General features: G+C 29.9%; 1 protein-coding gene and 1 pseudogene across 1 annotated transcript; one reads left to right on the top strand and one right to left on the bottom strand.

The window, feature by feature from the left end:
* The first annotated feature begins 16,831 nt into the window (after positions 1-16,831).
* LOC124840415 (berberine bridge enzyme-like 22 pseudogene) lies at positions 16,832-18,558 on the top strand (annotated as a pseudogene).
* Positions 18,559-22,071: 3,513 nt separating this feature from the next.
* LOC124840417 (high mobility group B protein 10-like) lies at positions 22,072-25,886 on the bottom strand. The gene is made up of 6 exons (XM_047316472.2): positions 25,602-25,886; positions 24,980-25,058; positions 24,555-24,717; positions 24,081-24,167; positions 23,025-23,410; positions 22,072-22,404 (listed from the first exon to the last, which is right to left on the bottom strand). Exons 1-6 carry the CDS (start codon positions 25,817-25,819, stop codon positions 22,312-22,314), a joined length of 1,026 nt encoding a protein of 341 aa, XP_047172428.1. The 5' UTR covers positions 25,820-25,886; the 3' UTR covers positions 22,072-22,311.
* Between the last annotated feature and the right edge of the window lie 878 nt (positions 25,887-26,764).

The following is a 26,764-nucleotide window of genomic DNA, read 5'->3' as shown; positions in this document are numbered from 1 at the left end:
GAGGATTTGACAACTTTCAATCTCAATAGAAAGTTGTTTTGGGGCAAAACAACTTCTAGTTTCAACCCCACAGGTCAATCAGGCCAGTCCGATAGCTCAACTTCATTAAAAAATTTCAAACTCACGTCATGACACCCTGTATTAACATATCCCGATAACTCAACCAAGGTATGATAAGCTCGACTAAGGTCTGATACAGCTCGACCAAGACCTTTACAACGGGCTGGGCTGTCTGTTTTTTTTTCTGTCATCAAAAGTCTAATGTCACATGGAAACAAGACGAAATTTTTTATTTTTTACATGGAAATGGGTTCCTGGACTTATTTCGGGTTGATGGACTGATTCTGGGCTGAAAAGGGTTGGAACGGGTTGTTTCAGATCTTAGCCAAGTTGTACCAGACTTTGGCTGAGCTTTATCATACTTTGGCCAGACTATCATATTGTACTAATATGAAGTGGCACGACGTGGGTTTGAATTTTCTTTTACGAAGCCGGGCTGCCTGGCCCGACTTACATGTGGGATTGACTTGGCGAGGTAATCGATTACAAGTACACAATAATGATTACCAACTGCATTTTTTGACATTGGAAATCGTCTTATACAAAAACAACTTTCTATTAAGATTGATGACCCTTCAACTACTTGAATGTAATATAATCGATTACACATTTATTGTAATCGATTATACATTCATTGTAATCGATTACATCACATTGAAGTCGTTGAAGGGGGCTGACAAGTTTCAATGTCAACGTGGTCAAAACAAAAGTCGCGTGGAGATTGTATGACTTTTCCATTTAAAGTCTTGTGGATGCTGCATAACTTACCTTTTCTCGTAATTTTTTTCAAATTTGTCTATTTATATGATTATTGCATCAAATTTGCCTAGATTAAAAAAAACAAAATTTCATTTAAAAGTTAACTTTTGATTTTATATAAACTTATTAACTTAATATATGATTATCTTTAACTGAATATAAATTGGATTGATTTCATTAGGTTTATAAGAATAATAAATTATTTTAGCCAATACTTAATTATGTTGATTAAGAATTTTTTTTACTAATATCGTAAGTAATATATTATTTTTTTAAAAAATTAATTATAATTAACAAATGACTTTTTAATTTGAACAAATATGAGAACTCTAAGTAAAAAAAAGTTGATGCAATTTCTATTATTATTAATGCTAGATCACACCATATTGTCTGAGCTTATTTTCCATTCACTTTTGACGAGTTAGTTCAGAAACAAACTTGTCAAATTCATTATAAATTTGGTTGAATTCACTAGTTTGCAACCGAGTTGACGAGTCTAGATGATTTTTTATTTAAACCTAAAACAATCTCATTTCTACTCGTGATAATGTTCTATTTTTCGTGGTTAGAGGTCACTGGTCCTTGCTGCATTGTTTTTGGTGGTTGTGAAAAATGTAACATCTAATTTAATAGTATAAAACTACTAAATAAAACATTATAAAATTTGATAATACACAGCATATAGTTAGGAAGCATATATATATATATATATGTGTGTGTGTGTGTGTGTGTGTGTGTGTGTGTGTGTGTGTGTGTGTGTGTGTGTGTGTGTGTGTGTGTGTGTGTGTGTGTGTGTGTGTGTGTGTGTGTGTGTGTGTGTGTGTGTGTGTGTGTGTGTGTGTGTGTGTAGTTATCCATCTTGATAACTATAATAGCATAACATATATACAAACCAACCAAAAACTACATGAGTTTTTTGAAAAGAGAGAACTCCTCTACAAAACAAGAAAACTATACAATTATTCTACTATATCATCGTCTTCCACCAAAGACATATCATTTAACTTACCATCTGCTCACACCACGAATTGATTATTGAAAAATAACAACAAAACACAAAAAAAAAACAAGATAAGCTTATTAGAAAGTAGTTTTTAAAGCCTAACTCAACCCCACAAAACCGGCTTGTAAAGTGAGGTTTGCACCTGTAAGACCCATGAAAAAGAAAATATTTACAGTAGTAAATTTTAGTATTTTATTAGTAATAATAATTTTAATGGATAGAAAAAATGTAAATTTTGGATATAAAATTTTAGTAATTTTAGAAGGAGAGGTTCAAATTTTTGGTAACTTATTTAGTAAAATTTTTTTAAATTGAATAGTAAAAAGTAAATAGTAAATAGTAAAAAGTGAATAGTAAAAATAAATTTTCAGCATTAGGATTCCTTAGCATGGAAGAAATTAGGATTTCTTAATATGGAAGAAACTAGGATCAGAATTGGTGAGTAAATGATTAAAATATTATTTTTTAAATAATATTAAAATAATAAATAATATTAAAATATTAATGAATAGTAAATTTTTTTTACTATAAATAGCCATGGGAGGGAAGGGTATTCTACACCAAGAGAAGAGAAATCAAGTGAGAGAAAGTTAGAGAGAAATTTTTAGTTGCAAGAAGGGTAGAGGTTCTGAAAGGTTTCGGAGAAATAAATTCAGAGCAAGAGACGTCTGGAATAGAGGTAGGGGAGCTAACCTTTCTATGTTTTTATATTATGATTTAATAGTTCTATGCTTTTATATTATGATTTAGTATTGTTTTATTACTATTCATATATTGAAATTCCGCTGTGTGAATGCTGTTAATGCTTACTGTATGTTAATCTATATTGAAATTCAGTGTTAATATTATATGCTGTTGTTTTGAATCTGTAAATAAGAAATTTGTTAAAAACTAGTTGAGGAACACTTTGGCTAAGGAAAGACTTGGTACTTAAGTTGTCCATTGTGACGCACCTCTCTTTCCTGGAAATCTACTCGACAAGTTTTTAACTTAAATCCTATTGAACAGATTGAGTACTGTTAAATTATTATGCAATATATTGAGTTTGTGTGATTTATGCGATGATTGTATTTTATTATATTGCATTTGAATTTATGCATCTGAACATGTTATGAGTATTATGGGGAGATTTTGTAGGGGTATAATGTGAGTTGAGGAAAATGAGTATGGCATGAGTCTCGTGGAGAGATTCAGTAATATTATGGTATTTGTGTATATGTTGATGTTGAGGGTCCCGTAGTTGGAGGTTATCCTGATACTCTAATAATCATCTAGTCTCAAGTAGAGAGGGATGAATTATGTGGTGAGAGGAGCAGGAGGTCCTGGTCTATGTGCCGGTTTTGGACATAGTGAGGGGATTAACCTTGTGAATGGTATGAAGTATTTTGAAAGTGTATTTGTAAAAAGAAGTAGAAGTCATTACAAGTGCATAACCTCCCGTGATCGCTCATCAACGTATCATCCGGATGAGTGTTTATTGGGTATTGTGGTGTCTATTGGGTATTGTGAGACGAGTGTCTAATAGGAATTGTGGTATGAGGGTGTCGAACATAATTATTATATGATGTTTATATCAAGGTAATTATACATGTTTTATAAATGATTTGTTGCATGTTAGCTCACCCTACTTGTTTGTGTTTGTTTTGTTTGGGTATGTGCGATGATCGTATAATTCGTTATACGGGAGCAGATGAAGGAATGTCGTCTGATCCAATGCCAATGAAGAGAGAGACAGAAGAATAAGCTAGAAGAATTCGAATTATATTTATGAGTTTATAGTTGAAATCTGAGTTTAAAACATGTGTAGACATATATTAACTATGAAATTATAAGTGTGAGATTACGGGATATTACCGTAAATGTAATGTTACAATATATAAATTATGAATTATCCAGTGTGAGATATTGGGATGTTACAGCACCTCACTTGTGATAGTAGAAATTAATGGGTGGTCCGATAGCGGCCCAACAACATGTGGAAACAGAAATGTCCACTTAAAACTCGGTAGGATAGACTCTAATCATGACTTTGATACCATATTAGAAAGTGGTTTTTAAAGCCTAACTCAACCACACAAAACCGGCTTGTAAGGTGAGGTTTGCAGCTTACTTATATATTATAATTTGGCATTTTCTCTAGTTGATGTGAGACTTCTAACAAAGCCAATGTGAAAAGAAATATATAGTCCTAAAACCATTAAATCATATCAAATTTAAGTTAAACATTGATGAAATACAACCACTCATATAATACACATAGACACTTGACACCAGATTCAAGTATTCGAGTAAAAGCTTTTTACGTAGAGTTTCACTTTAAACATTTACTTGTAGTAATAATCATAAACATAAATGATATTACTCTACTTTACTAAGCAATAATTTGTAATAGACAAAATATAAATAATATATATATACCAAAGAAACAATAAAAAATTAAGTAACAAAGAACAAGAACATGAAACTAAATCTAATATAAAAAAATGTAAATAAGTAATAAATAACTAAATCTAATTTAAAAAATTTATATTTTTTCATTATTTTTGTGTTATAAAGAAATATATTAATTATCAAGATGACGCGTGCGGGTCATATGAATACTTATACATTTATTTTTGAAACAACGGATAGTCATACCGACATCTAAAAGAACAAGCTTAAAATAAACACTATTAATGAAAAAACCAGGTAATATAACCTGTGTGCGATATCTTTATTTTAGGATATCAAACAACGCGGATAGTCATAGATACCAGAAAAAGAAATGCAAAAAATAGTTTTTGTGAGATAGTGTGTGCAACCATACTTATTAAATTAACACTTTATATAATATTACAATTTAAACTACAGTATAAAATTTAAGGACAAATCAGACTACCAATATATCAATTTAATGTAGATAAAATATTTTGATTTGAAAAAAATTATAAAATGGGCTTTTTCAATTGAGCCCAAAATCAGATCATACAATTAAACCCCAAAATTATACTATGCAATCAAATATACTCCCAGAATCCCAATATATATATATATATATATATATATATATATATATATATATATATATATATATATATATATATATATATATTTCAAATTTGATCAAAATAAACAAAAAAAGTTTTTTTTTTCAAGTTAATACATTGTTAATCTCTTTGGTAAGTGCACCAAATCGTTCAAGTAATAAACTGTGGTAAGACGAGGTATCGTTTTCCCAAGAGACTCGTAATACTAGAAAATTGTGCGATTAACAATTCATCTAGACTCAAGAACAACTCATCATTTAAGAATATGTGCAAAAAGATAAATTCACAAGTAATTACGAGGTTGGACTTTGGTATTGAAGGCACTTGGAAATGGAAAAGACTAGAAATGGTATGAAATGACATTGCTAAGGTTAGTTTTCACTAATGCACTCTTGTGTATTGCCAATTTCATCTCCTCTCTATCAATTTACTAAAGTCAATCCACTAAAACACTCTAGCCCTAATCTCTTAGGTGAAAGAGCATAGGTTTTCCTTATCAAACTCCAATCCCTTGGACAATCTAACAAGCAAACCCGCATTAAGAACTAGGATCTAAGACAACATGTGAATCATATCCCATCCCTGGCTCAATGACCCACAAGGACTCTTGTTTCAGTTCAAGATTTCATATCCCATCCCTGGCTCAATGAAACCCCAAAATCAAGTCATGAACGTCCCCATTACATGCAAGCTTTAAGATCGGAAACAAGAATACTAGTAATAGATAAAAAAGGCATTTATAAATACGAAACAATCATTCATTACACAAGAGTTCATAGGCTACATCTAACCCTAACAAGATGAATCTGGTTCTCCATTCATGGAGAACCCTAAAGCTTACAAACATGGAAGATGGAAGAAGAAGGAGACCCAAAGGAAGAGGAGGAGATGTTCCCACAAGCTCCTCACGCCCTCCATGAGCTCCAGACGTGAAATCGCGCCTCCAAAGAACCAAAGACCCTTTTTTCTTTCTGCCTCTCGTGAGTATATATACTGCCCGAATTCTCGCTTAAGCTAAATTATTCTCGCTTAAGCAAGAATAAACTTCTTGGAGAAGATAGTCATTCTCGCTTAAGCTAAATTATTCTCGCTTAAGCGAAAATGACTTTTAAATCAATGACTTCCTGGATCACCGAGACTCTTCAATGTAATGGAGGATCTTCCTAACATCGAAATAGATAAAAAAACAAGGGATTAAAATATTATTTACCGTAATGTAGCTCAAAATATAGATAAATACTAAAACTAAATAAAAGAGAGGATTTAAGCAAGTAATAAGTTAAAGAAGAGTTGATTTTGCTACTAAATTATGCTTAGATAATGGTAAGAATTAGCATTATCATACATATGTTTTTTAATTTTGTATTTCTTTTTCTTTTCTTATTTATTTTTTAAGTTGGTTACTTTATGTTTTTTATTATTATCCAGATAAATTAACATATTAATTGATAGTTATTTTAAAACTTAATAACCTATTAATGTGAATTTCAGTGTCTAAGGTGGTTTTTGTCTTAATTGATTTTCTATGCACTTTCTTTGTCTTCTAGTTTTCTTCATTGATTCACTTTCACAATCAGATCCAAAAATAAAGAATTTAACTTTTCATGATCGTGTCATTGGTTTGGTGGAAACAAGAAAATCAAACATTTATCCACATTTCTTCATAGCAATTGATAAAATAATTTAACTTTTGTTCGATTTATATACATTTATAAAAACTTACAATTTTATATGATATAGTTCACACAATTTTATATATTATTACATGATTTACAATTTTATTATTTAATAGAAATTTTTAATTTTGTGATAGCTTATTAAATAATATTTGAATTTTTTTAAAATTATACAAATAATATGTTTTAAATAACTTTATTATTTGAGTTACATAAATTTATAATTTTATACAATTATATATATAGTGTAACTTTATTTACTTGTATGTAATATTTCATAATTATTTATAATTTAATAATTTAATAATTTAATATAAATGTACTCTTGAGTCTTGAATTAAAGTTTAGACATAATATTAATTTATTTAGTCATTATTTTCAGATTAAGAAAGAATATAACAATTTGAGTTACTTCATTTAAGTTACTTATTCAAATAGTAAGTAGTGTAATTATTTTTAGATAGAAAAGGAGAATGGCCGATAATCATGTTAGAACAGTAAAAAAAATATTTAATAAATTTTCTCTGCTCTTTTAGAATTAAAATTAATTATTGACATTTATTTATTTATTTATGTATTCAGTCTTTTTTATTAAAAGTAAAACATAAGTATTTAAATAATGGGGTATGAAAGAGTAATAGTTTTGACTAACTACTCTTCTTGCAATTATTAGTTGTTTTGTTTTATATTTAAATGATTTGGGATAGTGAAAGACCATTATGTTATAGTAAAAAGTATTTATGTAAAATTTTGTATTTATCAAAAATTAATAATTTAGAGTTAGAGTTTATTAGACTTTGTTTATAATAATGATTTTTAGGTATAACAACGAAGGTTTTTTCCTTTGATCAACAATATTTTTTTATGTTTTTTTTACATTGACTTTTTTAGATCTTATTTTATCTTTTGATTTTACATAATTAATACAAAACTCAAGTATCTTTATCATGTAGAAATAAAAGTAATTCTCCAATACAATAATAAGAAGATTATCCACTAATATTCTTTTTTAAAATTAATTTTGTCATAAACTTTTGGTCAAGGCTTATGGTAGAAAAAGTTGAATTTTTATATGCCCCTTATTTATCACACTTGTTGAATCGTATCTTTCTTTAATCATATATGATTAAATTAAAGATAGTATAAACAAAAGTGATTAGTTTGCAATAAAAAAGAAATTTAGAGAATGACTTTTAAAAGTTGCAAATGATCTCGTAATTCTAAATTCATTTTTGATGGTTTGATTATTTTTTACTTTAATATTATTGAAAAATTTAACAATATTTCTTATTTTGGAGGAAGAGTTATTTTAGTTTGTTATAAGAATATTTTCAAATGCTTCTTTCTAATTATAATGATTTCAGATGTAAAAATTACACAAAAAAATGTCATTTATGTGAGCTATTTAAAAATTTAAAACAATTGGGAATTAAATATATTTTATAATATTGAATTGTTTTCAATTTAATATATTTTAAAGGTTTTATTTGTTACTTTTTTTAAAATATTTTTTTGTTCATATTATTAATTGTATTAATTTAACTTATTTAACAATTCTTTTACCCAGCAAGAGAAGGGTTTCAATCTAATTAATTAATTAAAAAAGCAATGAAGAATAAGATATTAATACCCATCATTACCATGAAGTTTAAGGTAAATTTGAAATGGTTAGATTTTAGATCATCTCTTTCCAAATCTTGAATCAATTTAAAAGAAGAGAAGCTATATTAATATTTAAGTGTTCATTTTATTTAATGCTTAGTTTAGTTTCAAAATGTCTTTTTTTCCTACAAATGTCCTTTTCTTATTCCTTATTAATTATATTATCATCATTATCAACCAAAGTCCACATTCTTATAATATTCTTATGACATTCTTATAATATTCTTATAACACTTGACAGTAGAAACTAAAAACAAAAATTGTTTAGAAGTTATAAAAACCAAAACAAAATATTACCAGACATAAAAACGAAAATTCATATAATTAGAGAGCTTCACAAATATTTCTACATAATTATAAATTTTTCATTTAATTCTTAAAATAATAAGGCCTTTTCTAAGAATAATTTAATATATCATTATTCAGATTGTTAAAATAATAGGGCTTTTTTAGATTAAAATAAATATTAATAGCGAAAAAATTATTCAGAAAATAAATAAAAATTATCTTTTATTATAAAAAACATATATTTAATTTTATTATTAGATTTTTATTATTATTATTGTTGTTATTATTAGAAAAAGTAAACACACTTATTTCATAATGCATATATTTTCATATATTATAAATAAACTTGAGTGCTCTAGCATTTAAAAAAGAAAAATCAAATTTTAATCTACAATTTATTATTCATAAATAAACTCTTGAAGCGACCTTAAAGAGTATCTAAACTTTTCATATTTACATTAAAAAGTATTGACATTCTTTTAAATTTTATTGTAGAGCATAAAAATATTATCAAAGTTTGAATAATAGATTTGTTTTTCTTTTTAAATTTTTGAAGAAAAAATTGAAGAGTTGAAGCTATCACATGCCAAAGTACTCTTTCAATTTGTATAATAGATAATAATAGATAGATATATACATATGATTCCTACAATTAATGTATAATTAATATATCATTATATATCATTAATATATATATATATATATATATATATATATATATATATATATATTATACATTAATATATAATTAATCATAGGATAGACAAATGTAAATTTAATATAGACATTGTTTTTATACAATATTTTAAATTAATTGTACAATTAATATACCGATGTACATTTTACTAAAATGATATTTTAGATTATATACATATTAATTATAAAATATTAATGATATAATAATAATAATAATAATAATGTTATATGAAGAACCTAAAAGAGTCATGTTTTCGAATTGATAGTTTGTTTAGAATTGTGAGACTCGATTATTTTAATAATAAAAGTTTAAAATATAAATAGAGGTTATTATAAATGAGTTTTATTATTTTAAAAGTACACAATCTTTTTAAAATATTTTTTTTCTGTAGAGTTGTCTCCCTTTCCTTTAGTTTTCCTCACTACTTGTGCATCTCCTTGAAGATCGGAGATCGCTAGGACGATTCTTGAGGCGCACTTTCCACTTTTTCTCAATCAGTTTCTCAGATAGTGTAAGTTAATTTTTTACTCCTTTTCTTGGCCTGTTTGTTCTTTTTGTGCATGTGAACTACCTTGGCTTGCATGTAATGTTGAGTCTTGTACAAGATTCACGGTTGATCAATGGTTTTAATGATGTTTCCTAATTGTGTTTGCATTGTTCATAGGAGCAGATAAGGTTTCTTGTGTGTTTGGAGGTGTTTTTAGGATTCATTGAGTGTTCAATCTGTCTATCAGGTAAGGGAAACTAAGTACATGGATTTTAACTGGTAGGCAACTTATAATTTCTTATTTCACGTTTGTATGATAGTTAGTTTATGTAATTGAGTTATCTGATAGAAATACGACCTCTCGAGTTGAGTTACGAGTTTTGAATCGTCTTTAATAATTGTATGTTGAAATTTTGATATGTTGTAAGGTTGAGATTGTAATTGAAGTGAATTGAGTAATTGAATTGTGTATAATCTAATGGTTGATTTTTTTGAGATATGTAGTTAGTGTTAGAGTAATTTTCAGGGCTTGAAAAGGATAAATTTATGGAATTCTATTATGCATAATTATATAGATTTTCTAGGCAAGCATATAATCGCTGGACAAAGTCAAAGTTAGAGAGCTACTGCTTTGTAGTCATTGGGAAAGACCATATTCAGAGAGCTCACTGACTTGATAGTCGTTGGGTGAGGATATACTCATTAGGCAAGGTAAAAGTTAGAGAGCATTGACTTGGTAGTTGTTGGACAACACCAAATTTAGAGAGCTTACTAACTTGACAGTCGTTGGACGAGAGAAGTCTCGTTGGGCGACTTTTGTGAGAATTGAAGTTTGTAAGTTCCTGTGATATTTTTACTGAGCGAGCTATCTGGTCGTTGGGCAAGAGTGTTCTTAGGCACTACTCATTGAACAAGTAGATATTCTCACAGAACGAAAATATCAGAGTTTAACTCAAATCTTATATGTTTAATGTGTTGATTTTGTGAATGTAATCTGTGAATGGTTGGTGCAAATCCAAGGAGGATTGGTAGTGGTTAAAGTAGTGTGTATTGATATATGAATTTTGTATTGGGAGTTATCATGTCATTTTAATAACCATCCAATCTCAAGTAAAGAAGGGTATGGTATGTTGTGAGAGGAGCAAGAGGTTCTAGTCTAAGGACTTTACCTTGGCCAAAGATGTTAATCGACTAACATTGCGTGTGGTAGGGTAAAACTCATTAACAAAGGCTATGCAAAATAGTAAAGTCCACTACAAATACATAACTCGTCAGGATTTGATATCAATACATGTATCTGAATGATTGAGTCTAGTATGAGTATTTGTATGAGTTAGAACTGTTGATATAAATGTTTTATACGTGTTAATATCTCTATACTTGTTGTATGCTTGTTCTATTTTTACATTAGATTACCCTTTCTTCTTTGTTTGTTTGTCTATTTGTTATTTTTGTTTGCATTGATCACCTTAATGGTGTGAATAGATGAAGATGTCTCAATTGATCTAGTGTAGGGCGAGGGTGATGCAACAACATAGTTTAGGATAAAAATTCTATTTTTGTATAATCTCTTTCTTTTTACAAACTCTAGTTTATGTTAGTGTGTGTATATGACTCTCTATAGTTAGTACATGCTTTTATGGATGATTGCAATATAATAGATGTATGGTTGTCTCTGTTGTTTGTTGATTATCACATCTATAATATTTTATTTAGTAGTTTTACAATACTATATGAGATGTTATAAAAAAATTATAAAAATAAATTATTAGTAATTTTGTAATTATAATTCAAAATGTTTTTTAATTTGATAAACTAATATTAAAAGCACACAAAAGAAGAAAAAAAGGTGCATTATGCAAGATCCTATTTTAGTAACATAAAATTAGACATTTATTAATTATATCCAAAACAGAAAATCCATCATCTAGGGAAATGTTATTACAATTATTTCAATGTATAATCATAGTAACATGAAATACATAATTATAGTTGCAAAGAAACTAAAGTACAACAAGAAAGATAAAAGTATTTCGTATAAGATTCTAGAAAGGAAGGAAAAATAACCTAACAATGAGATGGTAGCAACACATAATAATGATACAACAACAAAATATAATTTGCTCACACCAGCAAAGGTGATTATTGCAAAAGAAAGAAAACAACACAAATAGAACAACACAGAAGAAATGGTAAGCTAATGCACAAAAGAGCCATTGCAATGAAACGTCTGGACTCTCACATCAATGCGTAAACTAATGAAATGCCACTATAGAATATCTCCACAAGATCCATGAAATTATGCCAAACACATATATCATACTCATAATCAATAACAAACTCATCATCGTCATAATTTTATACATATGAATAAACATCATATACACTTAGACATGCATCTGATACATTTTAAATTCATTTCAAACAACTATGGAATAACAAAAACTCAGACATGTAAGTTGGTGCTCAGAAGTGGAGCTCAGTGCTAGGCTTCTTATAGAAAGTGGTGCTCAGCAAAAGTCTTGACCTTTGGGCCTTATGTGGGGCAGTCAGGCCCATCAGATCAAAGGCACATGACCTTAGCAGGGGTCTTTCTCCTAAGTCAGCTTTCCACTATGCCAACTTTTCCTTCTTTCTCTAAAAACTCATATTCTAAATATTGTTCCGCCTTCTCTCTAAAATACCACCCTGTTGAACCGTTCAATTTTTGAATAGGTGGTGCTCAAACGTTCACCGCGTCAAGGGCTCCGTAACGGACCGAACGGGTTCTTGTTCCAACTGGTAAGTCACTTTCTCCTTTTCTCCACCGTTTCTAGCACCTAGAGTATTGCTATTTTACTGAATGCATGCCACTAGAAGTGTTCTACTTCAAATTTGTGGTAATTTCTAGCCTAAAAAGCTAATTCTATCACCATTGGGTGATTTATAGGGTGTCTTTGAATTTTGCTGTGAGGAGCACTATTTAGATCATTCCTATCAAGTAAACTGTGAAGTTTTCCAAGTAAGGGGAGCTAATTACTTTTGTATGAATTTATTTTATACAAATATATGCAGGTTGAATGTTGAACTGGTGTGTTCTTGTGAAGCTGTTCTACGATGTTAAATTTTTATTGGATAATTATAACTGAGACTGTGGAATTGTACTTAAATAATTTATGCTTTGGTGTTGAACTGGTACATGTGGCAATTATGTTTGTAAGTGTTTCTATTGAAATTAACCTGTTTTGGTTGAAATTGTTCTGGTTGGAGGGTTTGGAGTAAGGGCTCTGTGATAGCATGTATATGGGCATGTACTGTTTAAGTTGGAAGGGTGATATATATAATTGGGTATTTGATGTCTAGAACACTGTAGGACAGTTTTAATAACTTAGATAATTAAATCATAACTTGTTAAAAGCCTTTTTTTGTGGGTAGGATAGAGGGGACTTAAAAACCTGAGTTGGAACATCCTTCATCATAGAGCAGCCCTAGCCTGGTCCAGTATGTTGTGACTAGTCACATGTGCTAGCGCCGAAGGTGAGTCTGATGCGTTCAGACATTTGAACCCTCTCTAGTGACCAATTTGGGAGAAAGTAAGATCTCTACTATGATGAAAATTAGACAAGTAGTTTACCAAATAAGAACCATGATATATATATATATATATATATATATATATATATATATATATATATATATATATATATATATATATATGTATGTATGTATGTATATATGAACGTAAACTGGTGCATGGAGGTGATCTCACTCATTTTTCTTCTTTTGTTTGGATTGATTGATGTTGTTTGACTGCCAGGATGTTGTTTGACTGTCAGGACGTAAATTGGTGCATGGAGGTGAACTACAATGATGTAATTGAGTATGAAGTGGACATCTCAGGGTGAGATGATTGAAAGTAATATGTAAGGTGTTGTTGTTGTTTTGTATAACTGTATGGAGCTTTGAACTGGTATGTATATCCCTACACTCGAAGCACTGTTCATGCTCAAATAGAGGAGAGCAGTGTAAGTGGTGAGAGTAGAGGGAGGTTCTCGTCTATAGTCTTAGAGTTTAGACATAGAAAGATGTGGGATTTACCTTGCATAGTGTTAGGGAGTGCCAGCTGAACTACGCAAGTGCAAAGACGACCAATAGTTCGATAGTTATACCAATTCGGATGAGTCGTGTGAGTGTTTGAGTCATGGTTTAAAGTGGTATGCCTTGATTGTTCTTTATATGTAGTTGAGCACGATGATATTTATTGATTGAACTATATGATTACTGCTTGGTTATCTAGCTCACCCTTGCTTTCTTTGTTGTGTGCTGCTTGTGTATGTTTTCCTTTGCGATGATCATCCACTTGGATGGGAGCAGATGTTGTTGAGGAGGTTCCCTTGGAGCAAGAGTTGGAGGATGGTGATGATGCAGTATAGTATTTTTAGGATTTCTAAATTTAAGTTGGTGTTATTTTGAAGTACTCTAAACGGTTTAAGTTTTAAGTTCTATCTTTTTGTGGATGACTGTAATATCAGCTACTGAACTACTATTCTACTCTGACTGTTCTCTTTATTGGAATGTGGACGCCTAAATTATATGATTGTGGTTATTATATATTTGGGATGCCACATTAAGCATTATTTTTATTAAGTGCATTGTAACTCTAAGAAAATATCATAATATACTTATGTAAACAATACTTACTAATTGACATTTCATTTCTAGAAATGAAATAAGTAAAATATGACATATAACATTTTACTCTATTAGGTATTTTTTTTTTATAAATTTTCTGTTCAAAACTTATACCCATATAAAAATGTCAATATAATATTATTATATAAATGAATGATACACATTCTAATGTATTAAATAAAATGAAATACTGAAATATAAAATTAATAAGAAATTTCTAAAAACTGTATTCGATTCCTATGTACTTAAAAAAATATTTAGTTAATTTTTTTAGTCAAAATTTTAATTATCTTTTAAAAATGTATGACTAAATTTTATACTGTGAAAAATTAAATTTACCATCATTAAAAATTAATAATTTTAATAAAATAATATATATTAATTGAATATTAATTATGCATATGATTTCAATATAAATTAATTATACAATTCATATATACGTAAAATTCATATGATTACTTTACATTTAATATATCATTAATGTACATTAATATATAAATTATATACACCAATATATAATAAACCATAGAATATAAAATTTCACAATAATGGTGTTTATGATAAATAAAAATTATACTTCCAATATATACATTTTATTTACACATATTTTTATATTAATTGTACAATTCATATGCCTATTATTCTTATGTATATTTTTCTAAAATTATTTCTTATATATATATTAATTTAAAAAATTAATAATAAAATAATAATAATAATAATAATAATGTATAAGAGAAATTATTAAAATAATTTATTAATTATCATAAATATAATTAAAATATTTTTTAATTTAACGATTTAATATTATAAACACAAAATAGCCCAAGTCACTGATTAAAGATAATATAAACGATTGTTTTTTTATCAGCAAATATAATATAATCAATTATAATCAATTGTTGAACAAAAAAAAAAAGTAGTTTTTCTTTCTATATGATTAGTTTGCAATAAAAAAAATAGTAAACGATTTTTAAAAGTTGCCAATAATCTTGTACAATACTTAACAAAAAAAGTGAAAGAGTAAGAATATTTTCATCCCAAATTCTAAATTTAGTTTTATAATTTGATTATTTTTTTACTTTAATATTATTGAAAATTTTAACAATATTTCTTATTTTAGAGGAAAATTTATTTTAGTTCCAATTAAAAATATTTTCAAATACTTATTTTTAATTATAATGATTTAAGAAGTAAAATTTATGCAACAAATGTTATTTTGTGTGGGATATTTGAAAATTTAAAATAATTACGCATTAAATATATTTTCTAATATTGATTACTTTCAGTTCAATATATTTTTAAGATTTTATTTGTTACTTTTCTAAATTTTTTTGTTTTCATATTATTAATTTTATTAACTATTTTATTATTTATTTTATTGCCATGCTTAGTGTAATTTCAAAATGTCTATTTACCTATAAATATCCTTTTCTTGTTACTTATTATATTATCATCATTAAGAACCACATCAATATTCGTGGAATATTCTTAAAACACGTGACAGCAGAAATTAAAAACAGAAATGTTTACAAGTTATAGGAACCAAAACAAAATATTACAAGGCACAAAAAATTAAAGAGTTTCATAAACGTTTCTACACAATTATAAGTTTATTCATTTAATTGTTAAAATAATAAAGCTTAATTTTAAAAATTAGGTTCACTTGGTCACTAATATTTAAAATAAATTTGTTTCCGATCCTGAAATGTAAAATTAACTCTTTTTTTATTTCAGTGACTAAGAAAGAAGCATGTTCTAATTCTATGCTGACATAAAATATTTTAACAATAATACAAAATAAATAAATAAAATGCCATATAAACAACTTATAATTCATTAAAAATGAAAGTGAAATCTTAGATGGAATGTAAAAAATTTCACAATGATACCTAGAGCCTAATTAAGAAAGTAAAATCTTATTAAATGGAATATTGAAATTCATAATAATACCTAGAGCCTACTTGAAAAAGTGAAATCTTTACTAAAACAACTCCTTTTAGATCACAAGCACTAAAATAATTAATTTTAAATTAAAAAAACACAACTTACCCAAATTTTTAAAAGACTGATAAAATACAATTAAGTAAAAATAATAAATCTAAAAAAACCCGATCTTCAGTCATGGTAAACTAATTACAAATATTACCATGGCAACCTAAACAAGAACATGAATGAATTTTCGTTTACTGCGTCCAATTTTAAATTTATTGACATTTTCTATTGATCTTTACAAATACTTTTTAATCATTTAATTTCAAGGTCTTAATTATATTTACGTTTTACTTCTCTAGCAGCCATCATGGACAGGGTCAAATCAACAACTGTTTCAACTGGTTGACAAAATAGCTTCAGCATTATCCTATATTTTCATGTGAACATGAACTCCACATGTGTATGTATATATATATATATATATATATATATATATATATATATATATATATATATATATATATATATATATGTGTGTGTGTGTGTGTGTGTGTGTATATATATATATGTGTGTGTGAATTCTTAAACATAACTCAATAAACCAAAGGTAGAGAAGTAAACATGCCGATGAGTTATCTTGCAGTGTTTCTGATACTGCTTCTTCCAATTTCATGTTCATCTTCAGCTCCTACCTTGGTTGAGAAGAAATTCAAGGAATGCTTGATAACCCAACTTGGTGGCAATTCTCAATCCGTTGAGAAAATAATCTTCACCAAATCATCCTCCCAATATCCCCAACTCTTGGAAGCACGGGAACAAAACACTAGATGGGTGAATTCCTCATGGAAGCCTATTCTAATTCTAGCACCTTTCCATGAATCAGAAATTCAAGCAGCCATTAGATGCAGCAAAGAACTTGGGTTGCAACTCAGAGTCAGAAGTGGTGGCCATGATTATGAAGGGCAATCATACCTTAGTGAGGTCCCATTTGTCATGGTTGACCTCATCAACATGCGTTCCATTCAAGTTAACCTTTCTGATGAAACAGCTTGGGTTCAGGCTGGGGCATCGGTGGGTGAACTTTACTACCAAATCTCAAAAGCTAGTAAAGTGCATGGTTTCCCTGCAGGAACCTGTCCAAGTGTAGGGGTAGGTGGGCAAATCAGTGGAGGGGGGCAGGGTGTCATGTTGAGAAAACATGGCCTGGCAGCAGACCATGTTGTTGATGCTTACATCATTGATGCAAATGGAAAAATTCATGACAGAAAATCAATGGGAGAAGATGTTTTCTGGGCCATCAGAGGAGGTAGTTCTACTAGTTTTGGAGTCATCCTTGCATGGAAGATCAGGTTAGTTAGAGTCCCACCTATTGTTACAGGTTTCAACCTTCACAAAACAGTGGAAGAAGGAGCCAATAATCTCATTCACAGGTGGCAATACATTGCACATGAATTGCATGAGGATCTTGTCATTAGAGTAATAGCTCAAAATAGTGGTGACAAGTCAAAAACATTGAGAGTACTCTTCAACTCTCAGTTCCTGGGAGGAGTAGACAGGTTGATCCCACTTATGAATAAGAGTTTCCCAGAATTGGGATTGCAGGCCAAAGACTGCACTGAAATGAACTGGATTCAATCAGTTATGTTTATTGCTGGATACAACATAGACGACCCTCTAGAACTCTTGCTTAACAGAACTACCACATCTAAAAACTCTTTCAAGGCCAAGTCTGACTATGTAAAGGAGCCAATACCAAAAGATGGCCTAGAAGGAGCTTGGAAAATGCTTCTAGAGGAAGAAGCGGCAACCGTGATGATATTCGAACCCTATGGTGGTATAATGAATGAAATTTCAGAATCTGAAACCCCTTTTCCCCACAGGAAGGGCAACTTGTACAACATACAATACTTGGTCAATTGGAAAGGGAATAACAATGAAGAGAAGCATCTACTTTGGGCTAAGATGATTTACAGATATATGACTCCATATGTGTCAAAATTTCCACGAGCTGCCTATTTCAATTATAAGGATCTTGATTTAGGCAAAAACCTGCATGACAACACAAGCTACTCAACTGCTAGTGTTTGGGGCGAGAAGTACTTCAAGGGAAACTTTAGGAGATTGGCACAAATTAAGACAAAGTTTGACCCCCAAAATTTTTTCAGGAATGAACAAAGTATTCCTCTCCTAGATGCCCATCCTTGTTAAATAAAATGCATGCATGACATTATTGGGAGAGGCTAGAACATTTATGTTGTATTTCAATAAGATGTGTGCTTTTAGTTCCTTTCCTAGATGTTCATTTCCTTTTTCTTCCTTATTACCAGCATAAAACTCCACACCAAAGATAAGCTACTACGATGACATTCTGATAAAATAAAAGAATAAATCACATTAAAACTGAGATGGGAAAATAAGCATGGTAACTATTCGTATTTGAGGAAAACTTTTGAAGAATACAGATTTCGGTGATGTCATTGGAAACTATTATCAGAAACGACTAAAATAATACTGAAGCAAAGATGATAGGTAAGATCGACATCTGTATATCACTTAATGATTAATCAACGTTTTTTAAATTACTTTAATGAAAAGCAAACGGGGAAGCAAAAGATTAAATGAGTGGCAAAAATGAATTAAACACGATAGTCAATAACAAAAGAAAAGGCACGAGTCAGGGCAGAATTCAAACAATCAAACCACACCTTCTTGGCCATTGAGAAGATCTTTGTTCCTATAATGGGGCCATTTTTAAGACACCAAATCGATCAAACCTCCAACAGAAAGTGAGAAGTCACATCCAAGTCGCGGAAACAAAGAATATGGGACCAAGACCACAACAAAGAACACCTAAACAGCACCACCAAGCCCTCTGACAGCATAGAATATAGGAGAATTGCACAATATAGCATGGGAAAAGAACCACGGCAAAGGTCTGGACTTTTGGGAAAAGAACCCCAACAGAGAAGCAGAACCTAACCATAAGTGAGAACCAAAATGTAGTTTGAGAAAAGAGAGGTCTAGGAATATGATCATGTCACCGTTTTCTCTTTCATTAGTTGAAAAAGGACTTGGTGAATTAGGATTGACATTCAAAGATTCTACTTTTTTTATGGTTCTAGATTTTTCTTTCTTATCACCCATAAACCCTTCATTCCTAATAATTTTTTGTTTAGTCACACATTTGGTTCTTTCTAATATTTTTCTTATCAAATATTACCGTGTAGACTGAATAAGGAATTGGTGTAGACTGAATCATTTTAGTTTTTTGTACTTATTTCTTCTTCAGTCTACACTAAACCCTGGGAAACACACTGTTATATTTGATAGAATGAAAGGAACACTCCGCCACACAGACGAGGGTTGTGGTGTCCCATTTTTATCCTTCAAAAAGCATATTTCTTCTATGCACATGCGAAGGTTTTTAGGTTTTCTTCCGTCTTGGTCCCCGAAGACCGGTAAAAGATTCAAATGACGCTTCACGTGCTAATTCGTCCAGATATAAAGAAACTTGATTCTATCTTCAGAGTTATGGGGCAAGATTACCTCGAAAAGACAAATTACCTCGAAATTATTTTAGTTTTGTTTTTCATGAAATGAGCAAACACACTAATATCATTTCATTTAATAAAAGATTGTATTCACATTAAGATGGAATATCATTCAATAAAAGATTGTATGTATCGTTAACTCAAATAATCAATTAACACATTTTTTCAAAGTCTTTTCAAAAATCGATAATTGATTATATTTATAATAAATTTCATATATACGATTTATTAACACTAGAAGAGGAATGTTATATATATTAGATATGTTATATATCTTTATTTTTTATTTATTTATTATTATTTCTCTTTATCATTATTTGTAATTTGAGCTTAACTCATTCTTTTTTTTCATAAATACATACATTAACCTAAGATTATTTTCTACACAAACGAGACTACCCTTATACCTATTTTTCACTATATTGAACACCCCATCCCATAGAGCAGCATAAACTTGGCTTGGATCTGATTGACAATCCCACATTCCAGGCAGCAAAATCGATTAGCCTACCCTGATTTTGCAAGGATTCAAGCCACACCTCAGCCCCATTAGCCATAGGATTATATGTACATTTTTGCAGCATTGAATCTAAGACACATTCATTCACATTTTCAAGTATATGCAGCAAGCTAGCTTGCTGTAGTCTCTGTATTATGTTGCTACAATAAACTATATTTGATCTTTGACTCAAAATTAAATTTATGGTCAACATAAATAGCCACTAGCACTCGTAAAACAAGTACTTTAAACCCAAAAGAAAGACTTGACTCAAACATCTCCAAGATAGTGGCGTAAATCCAAAAAACTAAATACAATATAGATCAAAGTTCCATTCCCAATATAAACTAAACATACATCAAATGTTAGATGGAATACCACATCTTCTGGTGATGAATCCTTATACTCTTCCTCAAGAAGTTCCATCTTATAAATTTTTCCATTGTTACTGAGTAGATCTAGTGTTGGTTAGTCTACGTATACTAGACAACCCTTACATTATATGTTTTAACGATAATAAGCATAATTAATTTTTGAATCAATAACTATAATCTGAAAATTTCTTATATATCTAGTCAATGAAGCACCAAAAGAATTAACATTCTATAATATAAGGGCATCTAACATAATACCGTTTAGCATCTACTCATTAAGGACTTAAGAAGTCCAACACCTTGTTCTAAGAATTAGTTCCACATATATAGGTTGTACATAGTAAAATAAGGGCATCTATGCTTTAATTAAACCTAAAGGAAATCATGCAATAAATGCCAAATAAAAAATATTATCTCTATATAAAAAGGAAATATATTATATAAAACATGCTTTGTATTTTCTGTGTTTCCTGCACAACCCTTTAAAGCATTATAGTCTAAGAAAAAAGCATATGTGTGATCATATTCTAGACCGTCTAAGCTCTTGACAGATATACATTGTAATATCTTCCACTTATGAAGCAGTCACAGGTGAAAACTTGTAAATCCTTTATACAAGAGTTATTCCTATGGTTATCATCAATCAATCAGAAATCAGAGTAAATAATACTTATTTTGTGATGCTATTTTATTAAAAGTCTATTATACTATCTACTTATATAGCCTATATTTTTTTCAAAGTATTTAATAAAAAAAATCCAATCCCATTATAGAGAAAACACGATATTTCACCATTAAGTTTTCTCCTTTATTCTCCAACACACTGCCATCATCGTAATCATTCTCCAGCAAGCTGCATTACAAAAACAAACCTCAATCCAAATTTGACAAGGAAATCACTAAGATTATACAAGAAATTAAAAATATAAAACGTACCATTTGAAGGCGTAATAATCGATGAACAAAATGTGATCGAGCTCTTCGCTTCAATGCGGAAACTGAACCACGGAATCAGAATGAAGAAAGGAACTTACTATTGGACCAAAGGCATTTTGCTTCGTGCACCCCATCGTTACTAAATGCACCCTATACTAACATGAAAATGACTAAACTAACCTTTCTGACTGCACCACATCAGTGCTGCCGTCATCACTTTCATATTGTATAAATGTTAAAACAACATAGAATATGTCATTTAATTTTCTAATACTGAAAAATGTTTTTGTAATTAATCATGAATTATTTAACTTTTACCAGTGACAAATTTGCTCTAGTAATTATAAATTAATACAAAATTAAAATATTTTCAATTTAATAAATTTCACCAATTTTTGATTCCTAAGGTATAATACATCTAAAACTTGAGCATCTTGGGATGAAATGTAAACTTACAAATAAAAGGTTTAAATTGAATGAAGGATCCTTTGTTTTAGAATAACGACAATAAATGAACTGCTACAACATGGCACTATAAAATTCAAAACCATTCTGCATAATTTACACCAGAATTGTCACAAAGCTACTCTTCTAAGTTTCTCTGTAGAATCATCATAAGAAAATTAACTAAAACAAAGACAAATGCAATGAACAAAAAGTAAACCATATGAAATCACACAAAACAGCCTATTGAGTATTTGGAGTTGAATTGTTGGATTTGTATTCCATCAGTTCAGTTCTATATCTTTCCTTATCTTTCACCCCTTTCTCTTGATAAACCTGCATCAAATTCACACATACACAAGACAAATGATTGAACTTTGGTTAGCATGAAATGCATTTTTAATACTAAATAGAAACATTATCCCTTATAGATTCCATAAGCAAATAGAAAAACAGTTGGCTATATAATATAAAACTTGTTGGAGAACATTCTCTCAAATGTCAAAATGATCTTAGAATGGCTAAGAATCTAGCCATGTGTACAAAAAAAGAGAAAAGAAACTGTTTTGAGACCTAACACATATCTAGATTAGGAACCATTTCAATTATAGGTACATTAAATGGAAATTCAACAAGCAACAAAGTATGTAGCATCAAGGTAAGATTGCATAGAAAATCCAAAGTAGAAAAATAGAAGACATGTCATTAATATTCTGAATCTTAAAGTAGAAGTCAATCCAAAATTTGCTTGGTTAGTAAGAGATAAATGGAGGGAAAAAGAAGGAAAATAATCATGTCCCTGAAAAACTAGTCCAGATAGATATAACTTTCCCATTTCTTTCACTTCATCTTCATTATGTATGTCACAGACTGGTATGAGAAGTTGATAGCAATCAGCAGCAAAACAAAACTAAAGCATGAAAACATTGTCAATGCAAAACGGAGTTCTTCTGTACCTGTCTTTCTGCTTCTGACAGATTGTTCCACAGAAACCCAATCCTCTTACTAATAGCTCTCTCTTGCCCGTGATAAGAGGGCTTCAGCATGGCATAATTCTCAGCAAAGAAAAAGTTGTAACCGCTCCTGTTTGACTTCGGCCGGAATGGATCACGTGGTGTATATTTTGCTCTCTTTCGACTCTGTGACCCAGATGTGCCTTCACCATGATTCTGTGAGCTAGGATTGCCTTCCGTATGAGAACTCTGGGACATGTTATCTGGAACATGAAACAGGACACCTTTCAGCTCCTCAGAACCCACAGTCACTGTGACTACGTATCCACCGTCAAATTTCACATCAATTGTTCCAGAAAGCACCGCATCATATCCCTGAACTGGAGTAACTGCATATAAGAAAGCAAACTCATGTCACAATTATGCATGAAGAGTATTTTAACCATAGATTAGATGAACATAAAGCTACAAACCAAGTAAAGTGAAAATTGAAGAAACAAATTGTCAAAGAACAGAAGCAGATATTTGCTAATATTAGTTGCAGGACATGAACAAATAAATGAATTTTCACAGCACATTAAAGCATTCTATAGATAACTGCATGTAGGTGTGTTATCCTCAACTTGCTTATAGTTGACAACAAAAACCAATCTCATGGTATTTACGGCTATCAGTTATGAAGTAAAGTTAGTATGTTGTACCGGCCTGGTAGCACAAGTAACTAATTTTTAAAGTACAATACGTTCTCACAAAACAAAAAGCATTAACTTTCATTTGGGAAATTTCACACCCAAATTTATTAAACTTCTACCGTCCAAATGGGTGATTCTTACAAGTTACTATAGGTTAGACAGAGGACACTACCTACTAAAAGGAATGTTTTTCAAAATTGATTCTTCCACACATAAATTCTATTAAAAAGTGGTCTTACATAAATTTCTCAGTAATTTGGAGATTATGACTTTCTGTTATTAACCACTGTTTTATAATAACAAATATATAGATTCAAATGAAGATATGAAGCATCAAAGCAGTAATCAGATGTCAATGTTGACTTACCCTGAACAGGTGAATCATTCACATCAGTAACCTCGAGAATGGTTGTGGAGCCATTGGAAAGGCCTGGTTGGCCTCTAATCATAATATCTGGATATTTGAAAGTATTGATTTGTCAAAGATGGAAAAAATCCACAACATAACTAGAGAGGTCTTAGAATTTGGATTGTCCTAAAAACCAGCTCAAGAAAAGTGAGTTGTATTGCACTTATACAATCTATTTTTGTTATACTATTAGTTAATATGAGATTTCCAACATCCTTCCAGCACTAAGAGTTGAACATCTCAACCCTCGAGGCCCTACAACAATCACTGGAATAGATTCTTGTACTCTTTTAGAATTTAAATTTGAGCCTAATTCAACACAAAGACATGCTAAAAATGTGAGAGTTGTCCCTAACTTATATACTCCATTTTCGTTATAATACTAAGGTGAGATCTCTAACACGAAAGGGAAAAGGAATTCATATTCCATACCAGGTGTTTGGGGAGGAAAGCCTTGCCTCCCAAAATAATACACTTGCTCAAAGTGATAAAGCATGGATAGATAGGATTTTCGCACCACAAATGATGCACTCGTTATGGTATCTTTGAAATTGAAGGCCAGAATCACTTCCTTCCACTTACGATCAATAATCACCTATATGAATTTAAGAAATAGCTTAGGAGGATCATTTTTAAACAGCTATTTCAAAGAGATAAATGATTCCAACAAAAAATTTTAAGATCACAGAGCTGCATCACAGATTAATTGCAGTCTTAAAATCTCTACAATCAGCACCATATATATCAGATCATAAAGAAAGGGGTAAAATAAACAAAGAAAATAATACACATATGCTTCATGACACAAAGGGGCTGATTTTCAACAATTAATAGAGAATGATGTATGCATAGCATACCTTTTCAATCCCACCCCGAGATGTAACTTCCACAAAAAGGCGATGTAGATCCAGTGACTTTCCTCCCACAATAACAACCCTACCCAAAAGAAAAGATAAAAGTAGCATCAATTTTAATTCCATTACAGTTCTGCATCATTCTCACATGCCCTATGTGCACCTAAGAGCAAAACATAGACAGCAGAGAACAACATATGTACTATAAAACCAATAAGAAGGATTGAAGGAACTAACAAACCCATTAAAACCAGGCAACCTTCAAAACCAAACCTTCAAGAAAATCAATTAACCACAACTTGCCCAATTGTCCATCCAATAGAGCAAGCCAAGGCAAATCTCAACAAGCATGGCAAAAAGTTAACTTAACCATGGCAAATTTCCATGACCATTAACAAAACAGTCAAGCTTTAGAACTCTAAACTACGCGGCCATATAAAGAGGAAAAAAAAGTAATTTTCACAATTTCATTTTTCACCATGAGCTAAAAATGATAACAAAACACCAAAAGCAGGTAAATTTACACTCCCACAATCCAACTAACCAACCCCACAAAGGAAAGAAAGCATAAATCAGTAGCAAAAAACACACTAAAAGAGGGCAATTGAAACATGGTACTCCTTACTTAAATTTGGTACCAAGTGATTGATGAAAAGCTTGGAGCTTTTCCCAGAAGAGGTTTTCATCACGAACAATGTCCTGGTAGCTAGCCGTTGGTGCAGGATAAGGCTTAGTGGGTGGATGTGTAGATGATCCCTCCCAAGAATTACTGTGTTGCTGTTGAAGCTGAGACTGAAACCCATTGGTGGAACCATCTGGGTTTGGCTTATTTGTCACATTCATGTCTCTGTCTTTTGTCCTAAATCCTAATCTATGTATGCATTCACACCTTAGCTTTAGATTATTGAAAAAATCATAGGTTATAAAACAACCTTTATATACTGCATAACCATCTTCTGTGTAATGTTTGGTGTGGTGCCAATGTTTAACTTTTAGTATATTATAAATAAATCAATGCATTCAATGTTGGTGAAAAAAATAAAATAAAATAATATTAATATCAATATGTGTTCATAATATGTGTAAGTATGTTTCGTTACCTAAAAAGAATCTGAACAAATGCTTAACAAATTATGACTTTTTGGATTTATTTGCTTTTATGGTAAATAAAATTGTACATTCTTTTTTCTTTATTTGGGATTTATAATATTAAATAAATTATCTGTATGTCCTATGCTAATTATTAATTCTGTTCATTATGTTGAGTACTTTCTCTATTGATTTTTAAACTTTTGTTACATATATGGTTGGCATTTACTGGGATGGGTTTTTTTTTTTCTAAAATTGAGATTATTTTCAGTCTAAAAGAAATCGAGAAAATTATTTTTATCAGTATTAATTAAGGATGTTGGTTAATGAATTAATTTAAATTTAATAACCCAATAGAAATACTGTAAAAATATTTTTTTTTGTTCTAAGAAGGGATAATTTTCAAAAAAATAAATGTTAAAACTTTAAATTATATTTAAGGATATAAATTAAAATTAGAATTATTTAGTTATTAATTTCAATTTTTCTTCTGATTTAGAAGGGATAATTTTCAAAAGAATAAATGTTAAAATTTTAAATTATATTTAAGCATATAATTAAAATTAAAGTTATTTAGTTATTAATTTAAAAAACGTTTCAACTTCTAAACAAACTATATATTCTTTCTTTCTTTTATTTTTGAAATTGGTTGTTAATTTCCTTTTCATCACATTTCATTAATTAGGAGACTACACATTT

Source organism: Vigna umbellata, chromosome 3, assembly GCF_029865625.1.
Source record: "Vigna umbellata cultivar VRB3 chromosome 3, Vumbellata_1.0, whole genome shotgun sequence".
NCBI classification, from domain to species: domain Eukaryota; kingdom Viridiplantae; phylum Streptophyta; class Magnoliopsida; order Fabales; family Fabaceae; genus Vigna; species Vigna umbellata.
Note: the sequence above shows the minus strand (reverse complement) of the source record. Positions and strands in the feature narration are given on the sequence as shown.